General features: G+C 38.0%; 2 protein-coding genes across 3 annotated transcripts in view; both read left to right on the top strand.

The window, feature by feature from the left end:
* The first annotated feature begins 494 nt into the window (after window positions 1-494).
* On the top strand, window positions 495-3,625 carry LOC122670864 (succinate dehydrogenase assembly factor 2, mitochondrial-like). Its single transcript, XM_043867875.1, has 5 exons — window positions 495-668; window positions 773-868; window positions 1,032-1,158; window positions 3,154-3,222; window positions 3,314-3,625. Exons 1-5 carry the CDS (start codon window positions 565-567, stop codon window positions 3,458-3,460), a joined length of 543 nt encoding a protein of 180 aa, XP_043723810.1. The 5' UTR covers window positions 495-564; the 3' UTR covers window positions 3,461-3,625.
* The window catches only part of LOC122670862, a 161,765-nt gene continuing 147,166 nt past the window's right edge, over window positions 2,503-17,101 (top strand). For both annotated transcript variants that reach the window (XM_043867874.1, XM_043867873.1), the window contains exons 1-3: window positions 2,503-2,634; window positions 8,592-8,724; window positions 12,792-12,845. In XM_043867874.1, coding sequence (XP_043723809.1) covers window positions 8,599-8,724; window positions 12,792-12,845 — 180 coding nt within the window. In that variant the 5' untranslated portion in view covers window positions 2,503-2,634; window positions 8,592-8,598. The remainder of the gene's footprint in view (window positions 2,635-8,591; window positions 8,725-12,791; window positions 12,846-17,101) is intronic.

The following is a 17,101-nucleotide window of genomic DNA, read 5'->3' as shown; positions in this document are numbered from 1 at the left end:
ACAAAATAAAATTGATTTTTGGCTTTTTTTTTTTGTTTTGAAATGAACTATTATTTACAATATTTTGTTAATAATCATGTAAGTAGATTTATTAAATTCATTCAAATGTTCGTGAATGAACCTATTTCATATCTTTTTATTTTATCGAATAAATTCAAAATAATAATAAGATTCCCCCCCCCCCACCCCCCCATAAAAAAATTCTACAATTCTGCAAATAATCATGTGAATAAATTGATTTTAATCGATTCTAATCTGTCCCTGAGGCCGAATTCGATCCGGATCCGATACCGTTCAACCCTGGACCCTCACCTCCTCATGGTTGTGGTGCTGAGTTTGCCAACGTGCCGTTTAAACATTCATCACGTTGTGAACGTTGAGTTAGCGGTATCGTTCATTTGTTCAGACTGTTTGGCCCAAATTCGTAACGTTGAAGAGCAATTAAAAATAGGAAGTTCGATCGTTCTAAATATAAGAGACTTGACGAGAAGAAATTTCTTTTCTCAAATTCTCGATTGACAGACTTGAAGAAGAGAATCAGTAGTACGAGGCTTCGGTACAAAAATGGCGAACACTGTGAGAAGGACTCTGTTGTGCCTCCGCCGCCAGACCCTAAACTCGACGGCCATTCCTTACTACCGGACTTCGAATGCCGTCGCTCCTGTAAGGTTATTAATTTTTTTGCTAATCTACAGCTTCGGCCACCAACCCATCACCCTGTTAATTTCCTTGTCCCTCAAATTTTTTTTTCCCCTTTGCTCCCTTTTTACAGGTCTCACTTGGGTTCGGTTTCTCGCTTTTCTTCTGATACCCAGTCGTTCGACATTGATCTGTCCAACGAAGAAAACAAAAGGCGTACCTTTAACAGGTTTTTCTGTCTCTTCCCTTATTCCCCTAATCTAGCTCTTGAATTTATTTTTATTTGGTTTCATCTCAGAAGCAGTAGCCTGTTCGATTAAGGGCGTAATTTCTTTCTTCTCTCTCTCTTTTTAATTTTTTTATTTTTTAAACACTTTCTCTGTTCTGCATAGATTGTTGTATCGAAGCAGACAACGTGGGTTTCTTGAATTGGATTTGGTTTTGGGGAGCTGGGTGGAGCAGCATATCTCCTCCATGGATGAGACTCGTATCAAAGATCTCGTGGATGTTCTCGACCTGGTAAAATTGTGTTACTCTTTATTATATGTTGTTGTTCGTTCTTCTTTTATGGTTTTGGTTGGTAAAAGCAACTCTATGTTCCTGCACCCTCGCAAACAGATGGCTTTGAGTTCATGTTAATTTATTCTTTCATCGCACCTCCATCCATGTAGCGTGGTGGATTCCTTTAGAATTTTCCTTTTAACATGTTGGAACTGTTCTGAGAATAAATATTGTAATCTCTCGAAGAAACCTGGATTATGTTATAATTCTATATAACCCCGAATACCCCATGGAATGGTACTTGTTTCGAGCCTTGTCATGCACTCTCTTATTGGACCAGGTTTAAGTTGTTATCTCTCACAAAGGGTTTTTGCTGGCCTGACCTCTACCTGGGAGCCCAAATGCAACAGACAACATTGTGAAGTGGTACCGAAGACCAGTACCTCTCATATTTGAAGCTTATGTCCCAATTTTTCTTACTAGAATATCTTTATTGGCTCTCAGATTATGTAGAATTAATATGCCTTCTTGTAGTAGGAGCAATTTGCTCGATCTCAGTTATCAGACTAACAAGAAGAATTTAACAGCAACAAGAAAGGAAGATGGAAGACTGGAATACGGAAGATAGCTTGCTAAATGATAGGATGAGGACTAGAAGGTTGCACACTTCATCAAGCAATTGGTTTTTGAAAGTTAGGGTTTCATTACTACATAGGAACAACGAAGACAAGTAATAGAGTGGGAGGCAGAATGGCCATCCAATTGTAGGTTGTAGTTTCATAATCTATCCTTCATTAGCACGTATGAGTTGTCTATCTTGCAATCTGAGTTTGCTTATAACTATTCTTAGATTTGCGTTATTAGGAAAAATTGACCTGAAACTGTTATTGAAAGGCAATGTAATCATTTTACTGATCTTTTACCATTTCATAACATTGAGAAAACGAGTATAGAGCTGGAAAGATGGCCAATTTAAAACCTTAACTGGTTTTCAAGGAACTTAGAATATAGGTTGGGTTGATACTTTTCTTAATCTTCTAGTTCTAAAATTTAAAACCTTAACGGGTTGTGAAGGACTTGTCTACCCTATACATGGGACACAAGGTCAAAGTGTCAAGGGCCTCAGGGTGCCCAGACCTGATTGAGGGAAAATGGGAAAAAAGGAGAGGGAAAAAAAAGGGAAGGAGAAGAAGAAGATTTAAAAGAAAAAGAGTAAGGAAGTAAAGGGGTAGAAGAAGGGAGGGAAAAAAATACTCAGAATTGGCAGATATACTTTAAATTTTTTGGGAGGGAAAAAAATACTCAGAATTGGCAGATATACTTTAAATTTACATGCTTCGCTTCACTTCACTTCACTTCACTTCATTTCATATATTTCCCAATGACCCCTTAGCGAATAACTCAAGCTGGTTGAAAATTTAGTGTTAGCTAATTTCTTGGACCTACATTAGGCTGGTCACATTGGTGAGTTGACCAGGTGATATCTGTTGAGCCAAAGTGGCAACAAAAATAAAAAAAGAAGATTTTTTTGTGGCCCTGGTTTATTGTTTTAACTGGCTAGGCTCGTCAGTTTCATTGATCATGAAACATGTCTGGGTTATGCATTACTTTAACTTAGACAAAATGTCTCTTTGGTTTTGAAATAAACTAGTTCTGTCTTGATACCTGTTTCTCATGCCTGTCAGTCTTTTCTGGCTTCTAATCTTTGACCTCTGTTCTGAATTGATCCAAAGATAGAGAAGAACATGTTTCCTCATGTCTACTGGATAACTTCCTTAGTGAAAATGTGAAATTCAAGTTGATTTAGGATCCCCGAGACCTCTCTCTCTCTCTCTCTGTGTTTAGCTGGGAAACTGATTTATATTCTGACATAATGATAATAAAATTTACAGGGTAAAGAACTTCTTGAAATTCTCTAGGAGAGCTGCCTTGGTCTTTTCTTGCAATGAGTAATTTTGTTCATCGAAAGCTTTTAATCCTCTAAACGTTATCCATTTTGTCCTTGTTCCTCAGGAAAACCCCGATCTATGGAAGTGGCTTACGGGACAGGAGCAACCACCTGAGGCAGTGAGCAGCAATCCGGTGAAGAATTTTATGAATGACTGATGCCAATTTAGATGTTAGTGTTTGCTTCATGCTTTATTTCTTATATATCATTCAACTGTTAATGCAGGTGTTCACGGCCGTCCGTGACAAGGTTATGAACAACCTTGATAGCCATTCTGCCCCTGAGACAAGGGCACTACCTGGGCAACCGTGGGTAAGAGGATGGGATGACACGAAGAAGGGTCGGGACAGCCCCATTTCAGGAAACCAGTAAACCTTGGTTTACAATTGGAGTAGAGGGCGTAAGGAATTAGTTTTTGCAACTACTAACGAATAAAAGGATGCCTTTACATAACTAAGCAAATATTTAAATCTCTGGTGGAAATATATTAAGATATTGATATAAAAGGACTATAGCAGAATTGGAATCTTAGGTTGAGAATCTGTGTGCGATGGTTCCAAAGCTTATATTAAGTTGTTAACCGTTATAAGTGCTGCTACCTATTGAAGGTTGAAGTTATTGAGAATAAAAGATTTGTATTTAAGATTTCTGTTTTCTGATGAATAAGAATGTATAGTTTCAGTATGGTTTTGATGTGTACTTCTGTTGGCTAATGTGTCTCTGGAGGGGTATGTAATTTGTGGTGCTTTTTCATTGAGTGGTCGGTTAAAACTGAGAGACTAGTCTCCTTGCTAGGGTTCTAATTCAGCCGGAATCGGCAATATGGCCTCAGCTGATTTTAACTCAGCCGGAATCGGCCTGAACCCTAGAAACTCTTCTTGGATTAGCCGATCGGGATCAGATTCGGCCAAGGCCAATTTGACCAATTTGATTCCGAATTTTTGAACTCTGCTCCGAGCAGTGCTCCTAAACCTTTCTCTGTACCATGTTCCTTGTTGGGTTGGGTAGATTATGTTAAACTTACTGCTGGTATTGTATATGTAGATACGATTGGAGTTTTTCTTGGGCCAATGGTGAATGGAATTTGAGGAGATAAAAAGAGGACAGTCTGTCTTGAGTTGGAAAGGGTTTTGGTTTGATTCTATATACGTATGATGCATTAGAGACCCGTACAAGCCCACTTCTGGGATTCTATAAAAAACACACGAGGAATCTTAATCATCCAATCTCCCTTTGATTTGAAAGTATAGTCACGTGGAGCCTATGCTCAGACATAGGAGTATGCGAAATCACCCCCATGAAATAAAAATTCTCATCCAACCCAAAGGAGGCTGAGCTGATAGGAATCTTGTAGGGGTGGAAACACGCTCTCAAGGAAGGGATCCATCTAAAAGAGATTTGGATATCTACCTATAGTCTTAGTAATTTTTTGCGACCTAGGCTACAACCTTGTGCACCTTGGACAATGCTCTCTCCTTTTATTGAACTAGCTGAACTCACCTCTAACTTCATTTCTATACCTATCTATCTCCAGCTCAACTAATGGACAGTAGCCCTACGATCTTACATTTTGGCATCTCTTAGGACTAACTCTCCCTCCAAACCTTTCTTGTATGATGTAAATACTTTTATGGTAATGTAATGGTGGACTTTTTCTCATAAAAAAAAAAAAAATCTCATTTATGTTGATACCCCTTTGTCTATGTGGACCCTTATTGACCCCCATGCTAGGGCAGGGCCATGCGATCAGGCAGCGATCGCCCTCCACAACATTATTAACTCCACAATTCACAATGCTTTGTTGATTAAAAATGGTGTCCTTTATAATCTTCTTGGATCGAGAGCTGTCTACTCCACCGGCATTCCCAAGTCCGCCTCTCTCTCTGTCATCATTGCCCATGGTACTTGGACCCCTCTCTCCCCCTTCCCCCCTCCTTCTCCCGTTCTGGGACTCTCTCCCTCCTCTCCCCCCCCATCCCCCCCTATCCATGCGGACAAGACCATCTGGCGTCCCTCAACAAATGGCCTCTTCCCCTTTAATTCAGCCTAGAACCTAGCTAGACCCCATGCCCCACATGTCATATGGCATAGACTTATCTGGTTCAAAGGCCACATTCCCAAACATAGCTTTCTAGCCTGGAGAGTCCTCAGACTTTGCCTCCCAACCCAAGCCTTCCTTCTTCATAGAAAAATCCCAGTCTCCCCCTCCTGTATCCTTTGTTGGACTGGTCATGAAGACAGATCACCAATTTTTTGACTATCCTTTCTCTTCTACCATTTGGAAAAAAGCCTTTACCTTCATTTGGCTTCGCATTAGGAGACCTCTTCCCTTTGCCAGAGAGTGGCTTTGGTTGGACATGAGCTTTTCTGGGCAAACCATATGCGACACTGTTGGGCGACTTGTTTTTTGTGCAACACTTTATCATATTTGGATGGAAAGGAACCTTAGAAGATGGACCTCCAAATCAAGTTGAACGACCTCCAACTCTTGCTCGTTCAACTTGATTTGGAAAGCCATCTTCTTTGATGTCTCCTCCAAGCTTAGTATTTTGCCTTTGAAGGCCCTCCCGGATACCCCAACGAACATGCATATTGTTGTTTCTTGGGGTTTAGATGTCTATTTATTGTGAACCTGCTAGCGGGTTCGCTATCCCCACCCCCTCCCTCTCTTCCCCCTTGTATATTCCCCCCCCCCCCTTCTTGTCCCTTTTCCTTTTGGTAATACAATTTTTTATTCACCAAAAAAAAAAAAAAAAAAAAAAAAAAAAGAAGCTAAAGTGAACCTCTCTCCTCACATTGGAAGTCTTTTAAAAATAGAATTGGGATTGTGTGGCAAGAATTTGCAATTTAAAAATATCCTGAAACAGGAAGGCATTCCTGGCCTCCAAAAATAGCTCAACGCTGAGTTAAAAGGAGAACTTAGGCCTCTTCTAAAATATTCAACTCATTGGGTGGCAAGAATTTGCGAGAAAATCCATTCAGGGTTTTATAAGATCCACATGGAAAATCTCTATTTTAAAACCCTTTTACATGTAAGGCACGAAATATAGTCTTATGAAAGTTTAACTTACGATTTAAATTGAAATGTGAAATAATAAACACATTAAAAACAATTTAGGAGTATTTTCCAATCCATGATAAGTACACAGAATTGTTTTAGGAGGCATGAATCTACGTGACATAAACCTTTTAATACATTGACAACGTGGAATGATATAACTCAACTGAGTGTATAAGAGGAAAATACGTTTTTCCAATTTTTTTTTTTTTTTTTTTCTACAACTCTTTGGAAACCTGAACAATGCCTAATTGGGCTTTGGTTTCTTGTATGGCTCACATAGGAAAGACTTCTCATATGATCTTGATATTAATTTTTTGGTAAAGTTTTAAAGATGAATGCAAATCAAAAGGTACTGAGAATAGTTCCCAAGGCTAAGGATCTTCTTCCGATTTTGTTACCCATTTCACCATCTATGCCGAGTCCGTTAATATCTCTATGCTTTCGCATCCCATTGATAAAACTCCGTTAACTTCATATTGGATCTTTCTTGCCTCTGTTTCTTGAGTTGTTCCCTACAAACCCAAAGTTCGTATGCTGAAAAAATTGATTGTTAGATATAACAATGGCTGCCCATCCGGCTTATGAAACCCCAATTTTCGTGGAAAAGCAATGGTTTAAAGCCCTCAATTTAAATGTTTTTTCATGGTAATTAAATAGAAAATTTAAAAAGTAAAGTTCAATTCAAATATTAAATCCAACACTAATAGAAATGGACTAAAATGGTATACAAGGAAAACAAAATGGTACCATACATGGAAGGACAACGATGTCACTTTATGTCAGTAGGAGAGAGATAGACATATAGATGTTAGTATAACAACTCAAATATCATTTTGCTTATAACTTATAATGGAAGAAAATTACCATGATGTCAACATGGTTTTGTCTAATAAGCGAGACGGTAAATGTAGACGCCAGTCATCCAATGGCTCATTACATGAGAGGACATGATAAAAAAATCCCTACTCCGACATTGTGGTCATATTTTTCTTATTTTATAATTATCCAGACACCCTTTCCCCAATGAACCAAGATGGTAGTCTATTAACCGGTTTTGATTGAGGTTTCAAACTTATCATTGAAACCAGTTCAATAGTTCAATGGTTTATTATATTGGGTGGAGAGTGGAGACTATATTTATGAACACGGTCCATTGTTTGAGGAATTCATATCGGTCAATTCGTATCAATATCGATGGAGACCGATATTGATGTTTAGCTGATCCTGTATTGGTGGATCGATACAGACTAACGGTAAAAATGCAAAATTTTTTGATTTTTTTGAAGAAAGCGAAAATAAAATCTGTATGACCCAAACTGATACGAGTCAAGATCGGTATGAATTGGTATCGACCGAGACCCATACCAACATCGGTTACTAAAACCCTGACACGGTCTCAAGAATCGGATCGGCCAAAGTTGATATCGATTCTCATCGTTTTGGAGTAGTTGATTCCCACTGCGTTTAGGGTTCAGACCAATCGTGTCAGAATCAATTCTGATAGATTCCGATCCCGGTTGATCCCGATTCCAAATCTAATGACATTGTTTAAAAGAGTGAGTAGTGAGTAGTGAGTAGTGACTTGATCAGACTAGACTCTCTGGAGTACGGACTTCTTTGAGGTGACTGGATTAGAGTGCGGACGTTCTTTCTTTTCAGGATAATATACTGAGGAGCGGGGTAGGGACCACTCTTCTTTATATTCGCCACTTTACTGAAATTTCTTGGCTCATAAGTTTCCTACAGATTTTCTTCTTTGTAATTTCATTGGAGTTGGCAAGAGAAGTTTGCTGAGGAAGACTCACTGCGCACTTGCGCAGATAGGAGAGGGTTTAAAGAAAAAAAAAAAAAAAAACTGTTGGAGAGAGGTTTATCAAGAAATATCTGATCTGAACTGTTTGAGTTTGTTGAATTGGGTCTTCTTCATCATCTCCATTAACGGAAAATTTGGCCGATCAATGTCAATGGAAGCTTAGAATGCCATCACAAGCGTCGTTGCGGCAACAACAGACGACGAAAAAGAAGACGAGGAAGAAGGTACGGTGAAAAAGAAGAAGAAGAAGGAAGACATCTAACGAGCTTCTGTGAGATTTCTAAGTTGCATTGGTTACACTTCTCCATCCTCCAGTCCCAGAGACTTCGCATACTGAGACTGAGCGCGATCCTTAGGTAGTGAAGCGCGTTAGTGAAAGTTTGTCTCAATTTCTGCACCTTTCGCTTTCCCTCATTCGACACTTTAACGCCTTACCAACGACCGTCTAGCTTGTTTTACCTTTCCTTAAATTGCTTTGTCTCCGGCACTTTGGGGTTTCACTGCAATATTGGGAGGTAAAATTCAATTTAAATATTTTTTTTAAAGGAGGTTAAGTTTTTTTTGGTAGAAAAAGGAGGTTAAGTTGAAAAAGAAAAATTCCAACCAATGAATGAAACCGTCTATGTAGGTGAAATCATGGAGATCGACGGTCAGAATTTCCCGGAGATGCAGTGCAGTTGCGGGGCTGGAACTTGCATCGTTCATACATCAAGGACGGAGAGAAATCCTGGAAGGAAGTTCTATAGATGCCCTGGCATGCAAGTGAGTTTTAGATTTCTAATTTGTTACCTTTGTTCTGTTTTCATGGTTGTTCTAACTTCTGTGGCTATCGACGATCGGCGATCGGATCTTCCTTCTTGCTACCCGTTTTTGTTGCTTCAACCCCTCCTCCCCCCAAAAAAAAAAAAAAAAAAAAAACATTATTGTAGGATTACTAGCTGACGAAATCGAGCGGATGGCCTCCCTATTTTTTATCAATTGACTCAGAAAGCATACCTACCCAACCGGGCGATCCGGACTGCACATTCCCTGATGCCTTGAAAATCATGGAGATTGTCCATTTTGCCCTTTATTTTAAGGGAGAGATAAAATGTATTATACCTTTAATATTAAAAAAAAAAGGATTTTCTTATTCTTATTTGACCAATAATTTGCAATCCTAATTTTTTGTCCGCTTAATAAACTAAGTAACTATTTTTTTTTTTTTTTTTCTTTTAGTGATTATAAATTTTTTTCATTTCATATGTGTACTCAAAAAAATGTACGAGATAATGACAACTCTTGAAAAAGATATTACCCTCGACTTAAAGAATTGTTGGGAATAGGACAAGGGACAATCAAAAGGTTACAACTTCGTAATACACCTATAGAGATGACAAACAAACAGTGCTTGTAAAAATCTTCTAATCCAAGATTTGACATTAGCCATTGCTAATTTATTAAAAAAGAAAAGAAAAAACTATTTTTCAAGGTCGACAAATGGGGTTGGCTACATGGATCCTTGCCCTCCAATTAGTTCTATTCAAGGTCATATTTGAAACAAGCCCAAAGCTATGCATGTCTTTCCTCACCACTTCTCCTAAGGTCATTTTAGGAGAATACCAACATATTATAATGAACTAGAAAAATATACATGCAATACTATACATATCCAAGAAAAAACCAAAATTTCAGTATTAAAAGATAAGAAGACAATATAGTTGTCTTAATAGGATTAGTGTAGCCTAAACATTATAGAGAGATACAAAAGGGAGTGACTGTAAGATATGACACACACACACACATACACACACGATACCAATAAGAACACAAAAAAATGACAATCTAAGAAATGAGGAAGGAAAAGAAAGGTTCATGAGAGGCGGCGAGAGAGATTTGTCATTGGTAAGATGGTGAGAGACGAATGATGGATATGTATGAAGGTTTGATTGGGAAAAGAGCAGGAGTAATGGATGGATCCACTTAGGTTTGTGATGGATGGGTTTTAAGAGAAGGGAAATCTGGACAACAAAAAATGAGGATGTGAAATGGGAGAGAACAGGAGTAATGGATGGATTCACCTAGATTTGTGATGGATGGGTTTTAAGAGAAGGGAAATCTAGAGAACGAAAAATGAGGATGTGAAATGGGAAATGAAAATAGAGAAAGGACAAAGATCATGGTGAAAAGGAAAGCCACACATAAAAGAATTGAGGTAGTTGTTCGTGTGAGGGCTTCTCTGAAATCTGTAAACTGATATGAATAAGATTGTAGAATGTTCATCCTCACCTGATATGTTCAGCATATAGTGACAGGATGAGGACCATAGCGTACATGTATCCTTATTAAATTATGGTGTTCTCTGAAACATGGTCCTTGGCCCGACTGGGTTGATTGTTAGTGATTCTGCAAATGTTTGTCTGTCTATGTGTGAGAGAGTGTGGAAGGCCGGACATATAGGTCAGTAACTGGTTGAACGTTTGGTGGATGTGGGTGAGAAACTAAACTTGAGGAGGAGGAGTAATGTAGTACTGGTTTGAATCTCAAATCAGTAGCTAAAGCAAGATCCTTATTCAGGGGATACAGTTCAGATTAGCATGATTTAAAATAACAATAAACTAGGTGGTCGGATGGGCATAATGGGGGAAGTCTTGCTGAAAGTTTCAGACAAATTGGATGGGTAAAACAGAAGTTATGTCAATTCCTAGTGACAACAGGAGTTGGGGTGATAGAGAAATTTCGGATTCTGGTTTTAGTGTTTAGAATATGAAATTAATTTACTGATTTCAGGGATGATGTAATCTAATATCTGTAGCTTAATTAGGTCATGCAAACAGAATTGGTTATGGGTGATCGAAGTTCTAAACAGTGCTTTAATGGAGGTAGTGCAGAATAGGGAAAACAGAAATATATCCAAATCCAGCTGTTAGAACAGGGCCAAATTTGAATCGATTGCTAGACTAGGGTTTGTGACCATGTGGTAGAACATTCAGAAAGATCGGAGATCGGTTGGCTGGTTTGCTTAATCTTAAAAAAGGCCTTGTAAATGAAAGTCTAGAATCAGTAGTTCTAGTTGAGAAATCCAAGAACAAACTTAGATGTAATCTGAGTTTTGAATATAACGGATAATAAACCAGCAGCAGCAAGAGAGCAATAACAGTAGAGGATCCACCCACGCTTTACACTGCAAGGCGTCAATTGGATCAAACACCAACCCCTTCACCTTGATCACACACAAGGAAGCTTCAATGGAGAAGACAAGTTGCAGCAGAAAACTCAGAGAATAAAAATCGTGTGTGAGCTTTAGAGCCTCTACGCATTGTTTATTTATAATGCCCAAAACAGAAATTGAGTTGGACTAGGACATCCCCCCTAGCCGACTCTAATACAAAGCACTACCACTTAAAAGAAAACTAACCTGCGTATTCTATTAAATGGTGTGGACCCAACCCAAGTAAAAATAAAGTTAGGTAAAGAAATTAAATAGCTTCTTGAGTTACACCCGAATTGGTCCAGGTTCAATGAACCAAACCAAAGAAAAAAAACATAAAATAGAAACTACGTATCGAATCAGCAGCTAGGCCATGACTTGGCCATTCCCTTTAGCCTTCTTCCTACGTGATCTTGAGAGTTGTAACTGATAGCAATTGCGTAAAGTAATGGTTGGGGGGAGGATGAGAGATAGAGATGGTACCATGGTTAGGGAAGTGCAAGAGATAGAGTTGGGAAAAATTTAAGTAGTTTTGTTTACCCATTTTACCTTTTTAAATAGCTATATTATTTAAGTGTGTTTTTAGAAAATAAAAAATCAGTCAAGCTTCATAGATCTGGGAAAATAAGAATCCGCCTCCTTTAATATGATAGTGTCGATGTTATGATTGTTTGCCCTTACTGTTCATATGTGAACTTTGAAGAAGCAAGGTAATTGACCTTAATGAGTGAGATTCGAGTTTGTGGAGACTCATTGTATGAAGGAGACTTTGTCCATTAATCCTAATTGTTGCAATTATATGGAGATTTTCCCATTTGATTTATTATGTCCTTTGTTGTTCTATGTTTTCTATTTACTCACTCTAGAATCTAGACGTGGAATATATAATAAAAATCTTATCTCTGTTTGTGACAGTAACTAACACGATATATTATCCCGACACCGACTACCACCCAAAGATATTTTTCATTTATTGCTTTTAATTGTTATTCTAACAATTTTTATGGGTTTTTCAGTTTTTTTTTTTGATAAAACAATGCTTGCAAAAAGCCTTCTTCTAAGTCTATCTTTTACATAGCTTGCATATCCACGAGCACTGTATTTAAAAAAAACAGGAGTTCTCATACTTCCATGCTTCCATATGTTTTTATACTTGTAAGGGTTGCTCATGAATCTTCTTCCCTTTTAGAATCACCATTTCTTGTTTCTAAATAATATACATTTCTATGGTTTTTTGGATTGTTCATTGAGTATATTTTGCTTAGTGTGTTACCGTTTTAACTTTAATTATTAGTCATGCTGTTGACCTGTTGGGTGGCATGATTTTGCCATTTGTCCTAGCATTTAGTGTGGCTAGGCTATTTTGTATTTTGAGGCCCAGCTTTTTCTAGGTCCACATTGAAATTTGTGGAAAGTAAGAATAGGCAAGGCTCATACCATTGGCACAGCCTAATCTGGGTAGGTTGCATTGTTTTTGTTATGTGATTCTTGGGCCCGGCCATATGCTTTATCCCCTTGTGAGGCCAGATCTGAACTAATCCCAGATTATGATGATCCATTACACTATTAACTATCAAATTTGACATTTTAAGTTGATAGATGTGTGTATTAAAAATATATATTTTTTTTATTTCATTAGGGTAGAAGATGCGAGTTTTTCAAGTGGTGTGACATTGCAAGCCCATTGAAGAGGGTATAACCTTGCTCCCTTTAAACTCTCAATACTTCCACTATTATCTTTTGGAATTTTAAACTTTCACTGATTGAAAATTTTGGTCATTTATTTTTTGTTGAAAGAATTCCTGGGATCCATGAGCTACCTTGATATCTTTAATCTTTCATCCTATAATATTGTCTGGAACAATAGGTCATTGACCTTGTCCATGTTTTGGATGGGCTTGTTAGGTGATCCTTGCTGTTTAAGGTATTGTGTATTCTATTTATCTGCTCTTGATCAAATGGTTAAGGTCATTTAAAAGCAAGATGTTTCAGTTGTTTGGGTGTGGCTGATTCAAGATTTTGGTCACCTACTTGATGTTGGATTGGTGGTTTGAAGGGGCACATCTTTGTATTAAGTGCTGTATCAGAAAGGTTTTATTTCCTTAATGTGGCCATAAAATCATACTCTCATTGTGCATTCCTGAGTTGATTGAATTAGAAAGAAGAATAATTGGTTTCAGAGTGGTGTTTCTACATGGTTAGCCTAGATGGAAATTATGTCAAATCAGCATTGATTTGAGGACAAAGTAATATTTGCCAAGTTCGATTGAAATTTTCTGTGGTTGTGATGACATCTCTTTGTGTATCCAATTTTGTGGAATCCATGCCACCCAAAGTGAGAAGAATTGGAACTTGCATGTTGCCAAATAAAAAAATTTGAAAAATTTCAATTTGTTTGAGTTTAATTTGAAAGGGGAAAAAGAGAGTTAAAATTAGATGTTAACTAATCTGGCAGATGTTGAACTTGGTAAAATGAAATGTTGGAAATTTGGAATAACTTAAAATAAGATTAAGGAAAAAGATTGCTACGCTGCCCTTGTACAGATTCATTTATACCCTTCTCACGTAATTAACAGTGGGGCCCACAGGGACACACTCTCTCTCCTATTCTCACCATGTGGGCCCATGTGTACCCCATATGGATTATACCATTTTCTAACCCCTCATTGGTGTAGCATGCATATTCCTTTTTTACACTGCCCTTGTAGGAAACCCTCCCCCTTAAGATTATTAGGAAATGCACATTGAATGCTGAGATTATGTACTTGGATATAGACTAATAGTAAGCCTTGCTTTTTCTGTATTCAATATATAGGGAAGACGGAAACTGACAAGACTAATTTTTTTTTGGGTGGGGGGATTTGAGTTGTTAGCCATTAATATATCCAAACAGTTGGTGAGACATTTATATTAAAAAGAGTTTTTTTTTTAGTAGTACTGGTGATGTAAGATTATTTAAGATCCTTAACTGTTGTGCCTGCAAATTCACAATTCATATCACTCTTGCAATACACTGCAAACATGAATGGTATCTCATACAATTACAATTCAAACCACTATTGCAATACACAGTAAACTTCATAATTTCCTCAATGTTCACATTTAAGTTTGTTTCAATCATCTCCCCGACCACCATTTCTACTTAGACTTTCACCATGCCAATTCTTCGATGAAACAAAGGCTAGAGCAGGTTTTTCAAACTGTGATTTCTCACCGGGAAGGTTGTTTTCAGGCCATTTTTCTTGTCTCTTCACTCTTCAAGTAGCGCAAACCTCATCTATGGATGGAAGAGGGATTCTACTTATAATCTGCACCGTGATAGGTTCACATTCTGGATTCATACCACCAAGTAGAATCAGGATATGTTCCTTTTCAAAAACATGATAAACTTTGGCTTCATCTTCTGGGTTAGATGGCTGAATGTCTCTGTAGTGATCATATTCCTCCCAGTGACCAGTCTTCTTATTCTAATATTTAGAGGCGGACATCTCTCCTTGTTTCTTATTAATGATCTTTTGTAGAAGATGGTAGACCTTAGCGGTGTCATCTACCCTATCAAACGTTTGGGCAACACTGTCCCACATGTCTTTGACTGTGCATTAGATATCGACCTATTTCAGGCCACATGGAGAAAATCAATGTCAACCATGTCATAACAGTGGAGTTCTTCACCTCCCACTTTGGATAAGTAGGATCACGAAGGCTAGGTGGTTTTTTTAATCTTTCCATTGATATATTGTAGTTTTCCTCTACTTCTCATGGACAATCTTACAGCATGTACTCAATCCAGATAGTTTATTCTGGAACCAGTACCTGCGAGAGAGAGAGAGAGAGAGAGAGAGAGAGAGAACCGATAATTGCAGTATCCCTCCAACTTATGTATTAATAGCAACCGATAATTGCAGTATCCCTCCAACTTATGTATTAATAGAACCAAACCAGTCACAATCATAGCTGGAATAGGAAAGACAATCCTAGTCTAACTACAGTTAGGAAACAACCCAAAGAAGGAAAAAAGCAATCTAACATCTAGTACAACCTAATATAAGGAAATAACATTTAGGCTACATTTGATGTCAAGAAAAGAAAAGAAAAGAAAAGAAAAGAAAATTGAATTTGAGGAGAGAGAAAGACACATAAAACAATCATTGCATCATCATGATTTTTGTCTCATTATGTTTTTTCTTTTCTTGGCATCCAAACGTAGCCTTAAAGAAATAACAAATAAAAGCAACTACTTATTCCACGATAGGGACACTCCCCCTATCAACTTTTTTTTGTTTGTTTTTGGTGAATAAATAATTCATTACCAAAACCCCAAAGGAGAGGAGAGACTAGAGAGAGGGGCAGGGGAAAACTATACAAAGCCTCAAGCCCTACAAGCCCTACAAGCCCTAGAGGGGCAAGCTAGGAGACTGAAAAAGAGAGTCATCTAAGTCCCAGGAAACAACATTATGCCTGTTCCTGAGAGAATCTATAAGAGAAGCATGGCGAAGCAAGTGAAGCTTGGAGCTGACATCGAAGAAGATGGCTTTCCAAATCATGTCGAAAGAACGAGAGTTGGAGGTCCATCTTCGAAGATTCCTCTCCATTATGTGCGAGATAGCAGCCCCAAACACTAACTTACCAGCAGAGTTACAAATAGAATTGCCTGAGAAGGTCATGTCAAACCAACACCACTCCCGTGTGAAGGGTAAAGGTCTCCTACTACGGGTCCAGATGAAATCTAAAGCTTTTTTCCAAATAGAGGAGGTGAAAGGGCTGTAGAAAAAATAACACGTCATGTGATTGGCATAGTTGTCACGGCGTCACGACGATCCAAGTCGGTGGAGGGGTGTTTGATCGATATATTGGCACATCGCCCGCCATGGCGATCATGTCAACCATGTTAGAATTCTAATTAAATCCAAAGTTGAATGGCAAACTAGTAGATGAATCAATATTTATAAGAGCAATGGCAGAATTGTAATTAATCTGAAGTTGTAAATGAGTGGCAGAACTGTAATTTAATGGACTTAAAGAGAAAACTGAATGGGCTAAACAGAATGGCAATAGAGAATATAGGGGGTTTTATATAAATAATATAAGTTGTCCTTACTTGCAATTTTAAAGACTTAATGTCTTCTTCAACCTTGCAATAACACGATAGAAAGAAGAGAGGCAAAGAGGCGGTGAACTAGAGTAGTTCTAGCAGAGGAAACTCCTTATGAAGACGATTCTCCCTACAATTTTTGGAACAAAATTGCAGCCCTAAGGTCTGCCGATCCCAATGAGAAATAGCCCCAAAATTCTGCTGGCAACCGAATGGTGAGATCTGAAATCAGATCTGGCAGATGTCTTAGTTGCAGGTTACTTCGAAAAATTGAATCTCACAGAAGAGAGACTTCGGGATATGAAACCATAGTTGTCACGGCGGCTGATGGTCCAAGGCGGTGGAGGCCTGTCTAAGCGCTTAGGCGGTAGAGCGGCCGCCTAAGCGGTAAAGGCGGTCTAGTGTTAGTTTTCCCCCTCCCCACCCCAAACACTCAATACATGATGGCATGATGCGTCATAGTATCATGCCTTATATCATTAAAAATTAAATTTAAGCCACCTCAAGTCATCAAAATGAAAAATCATACATGCCACATAAAAATTAAGAATAATCAAACATCATAAATTAATTAAGAAACTAAAAGACATAGCACAAAATCACAAATGACTAATTAACATTCTCTTATTTAATATAGATAGAGAAGAAGCATAGATAGAAGTTACCAAGCAAAAAAAAAAAAAAACAAAAAACTAGAGAAGAAGTTACTGTTACAGACTACACTAGTACACTCTACAGAGAAGAAGAAGCATAGAACTATAGAAGTTAACAAGCAAAAAAAAAAAAAAAAGAGAAGATCAGAAGAAGTTATCGTTACAGAGTGAGAGTACAAAGTCTACAGACTACAGAGAAGAAGC

The sequence above is a fragment of the Telopea speciosissima genome, chromosome 8 (assembly GCF_018873765.1).
Source record: "Telopea speciosissima isolate NSW1024214 ecotype Mountain lineage chromosome 8, Tspe_v1, whole genome shotgun sequence".
Taxonomy (NCBI): Eukaryota; Viridiplantae; Streptophyta; class Magnoliopsida; order Proteales; family Proteaceae; genus Telopea; species Telopea speciosissima.
Note: the sequence above shows the minus strand (reverse complement) of the source record. Positions and strands in the feature narration are given on the sequence as shown.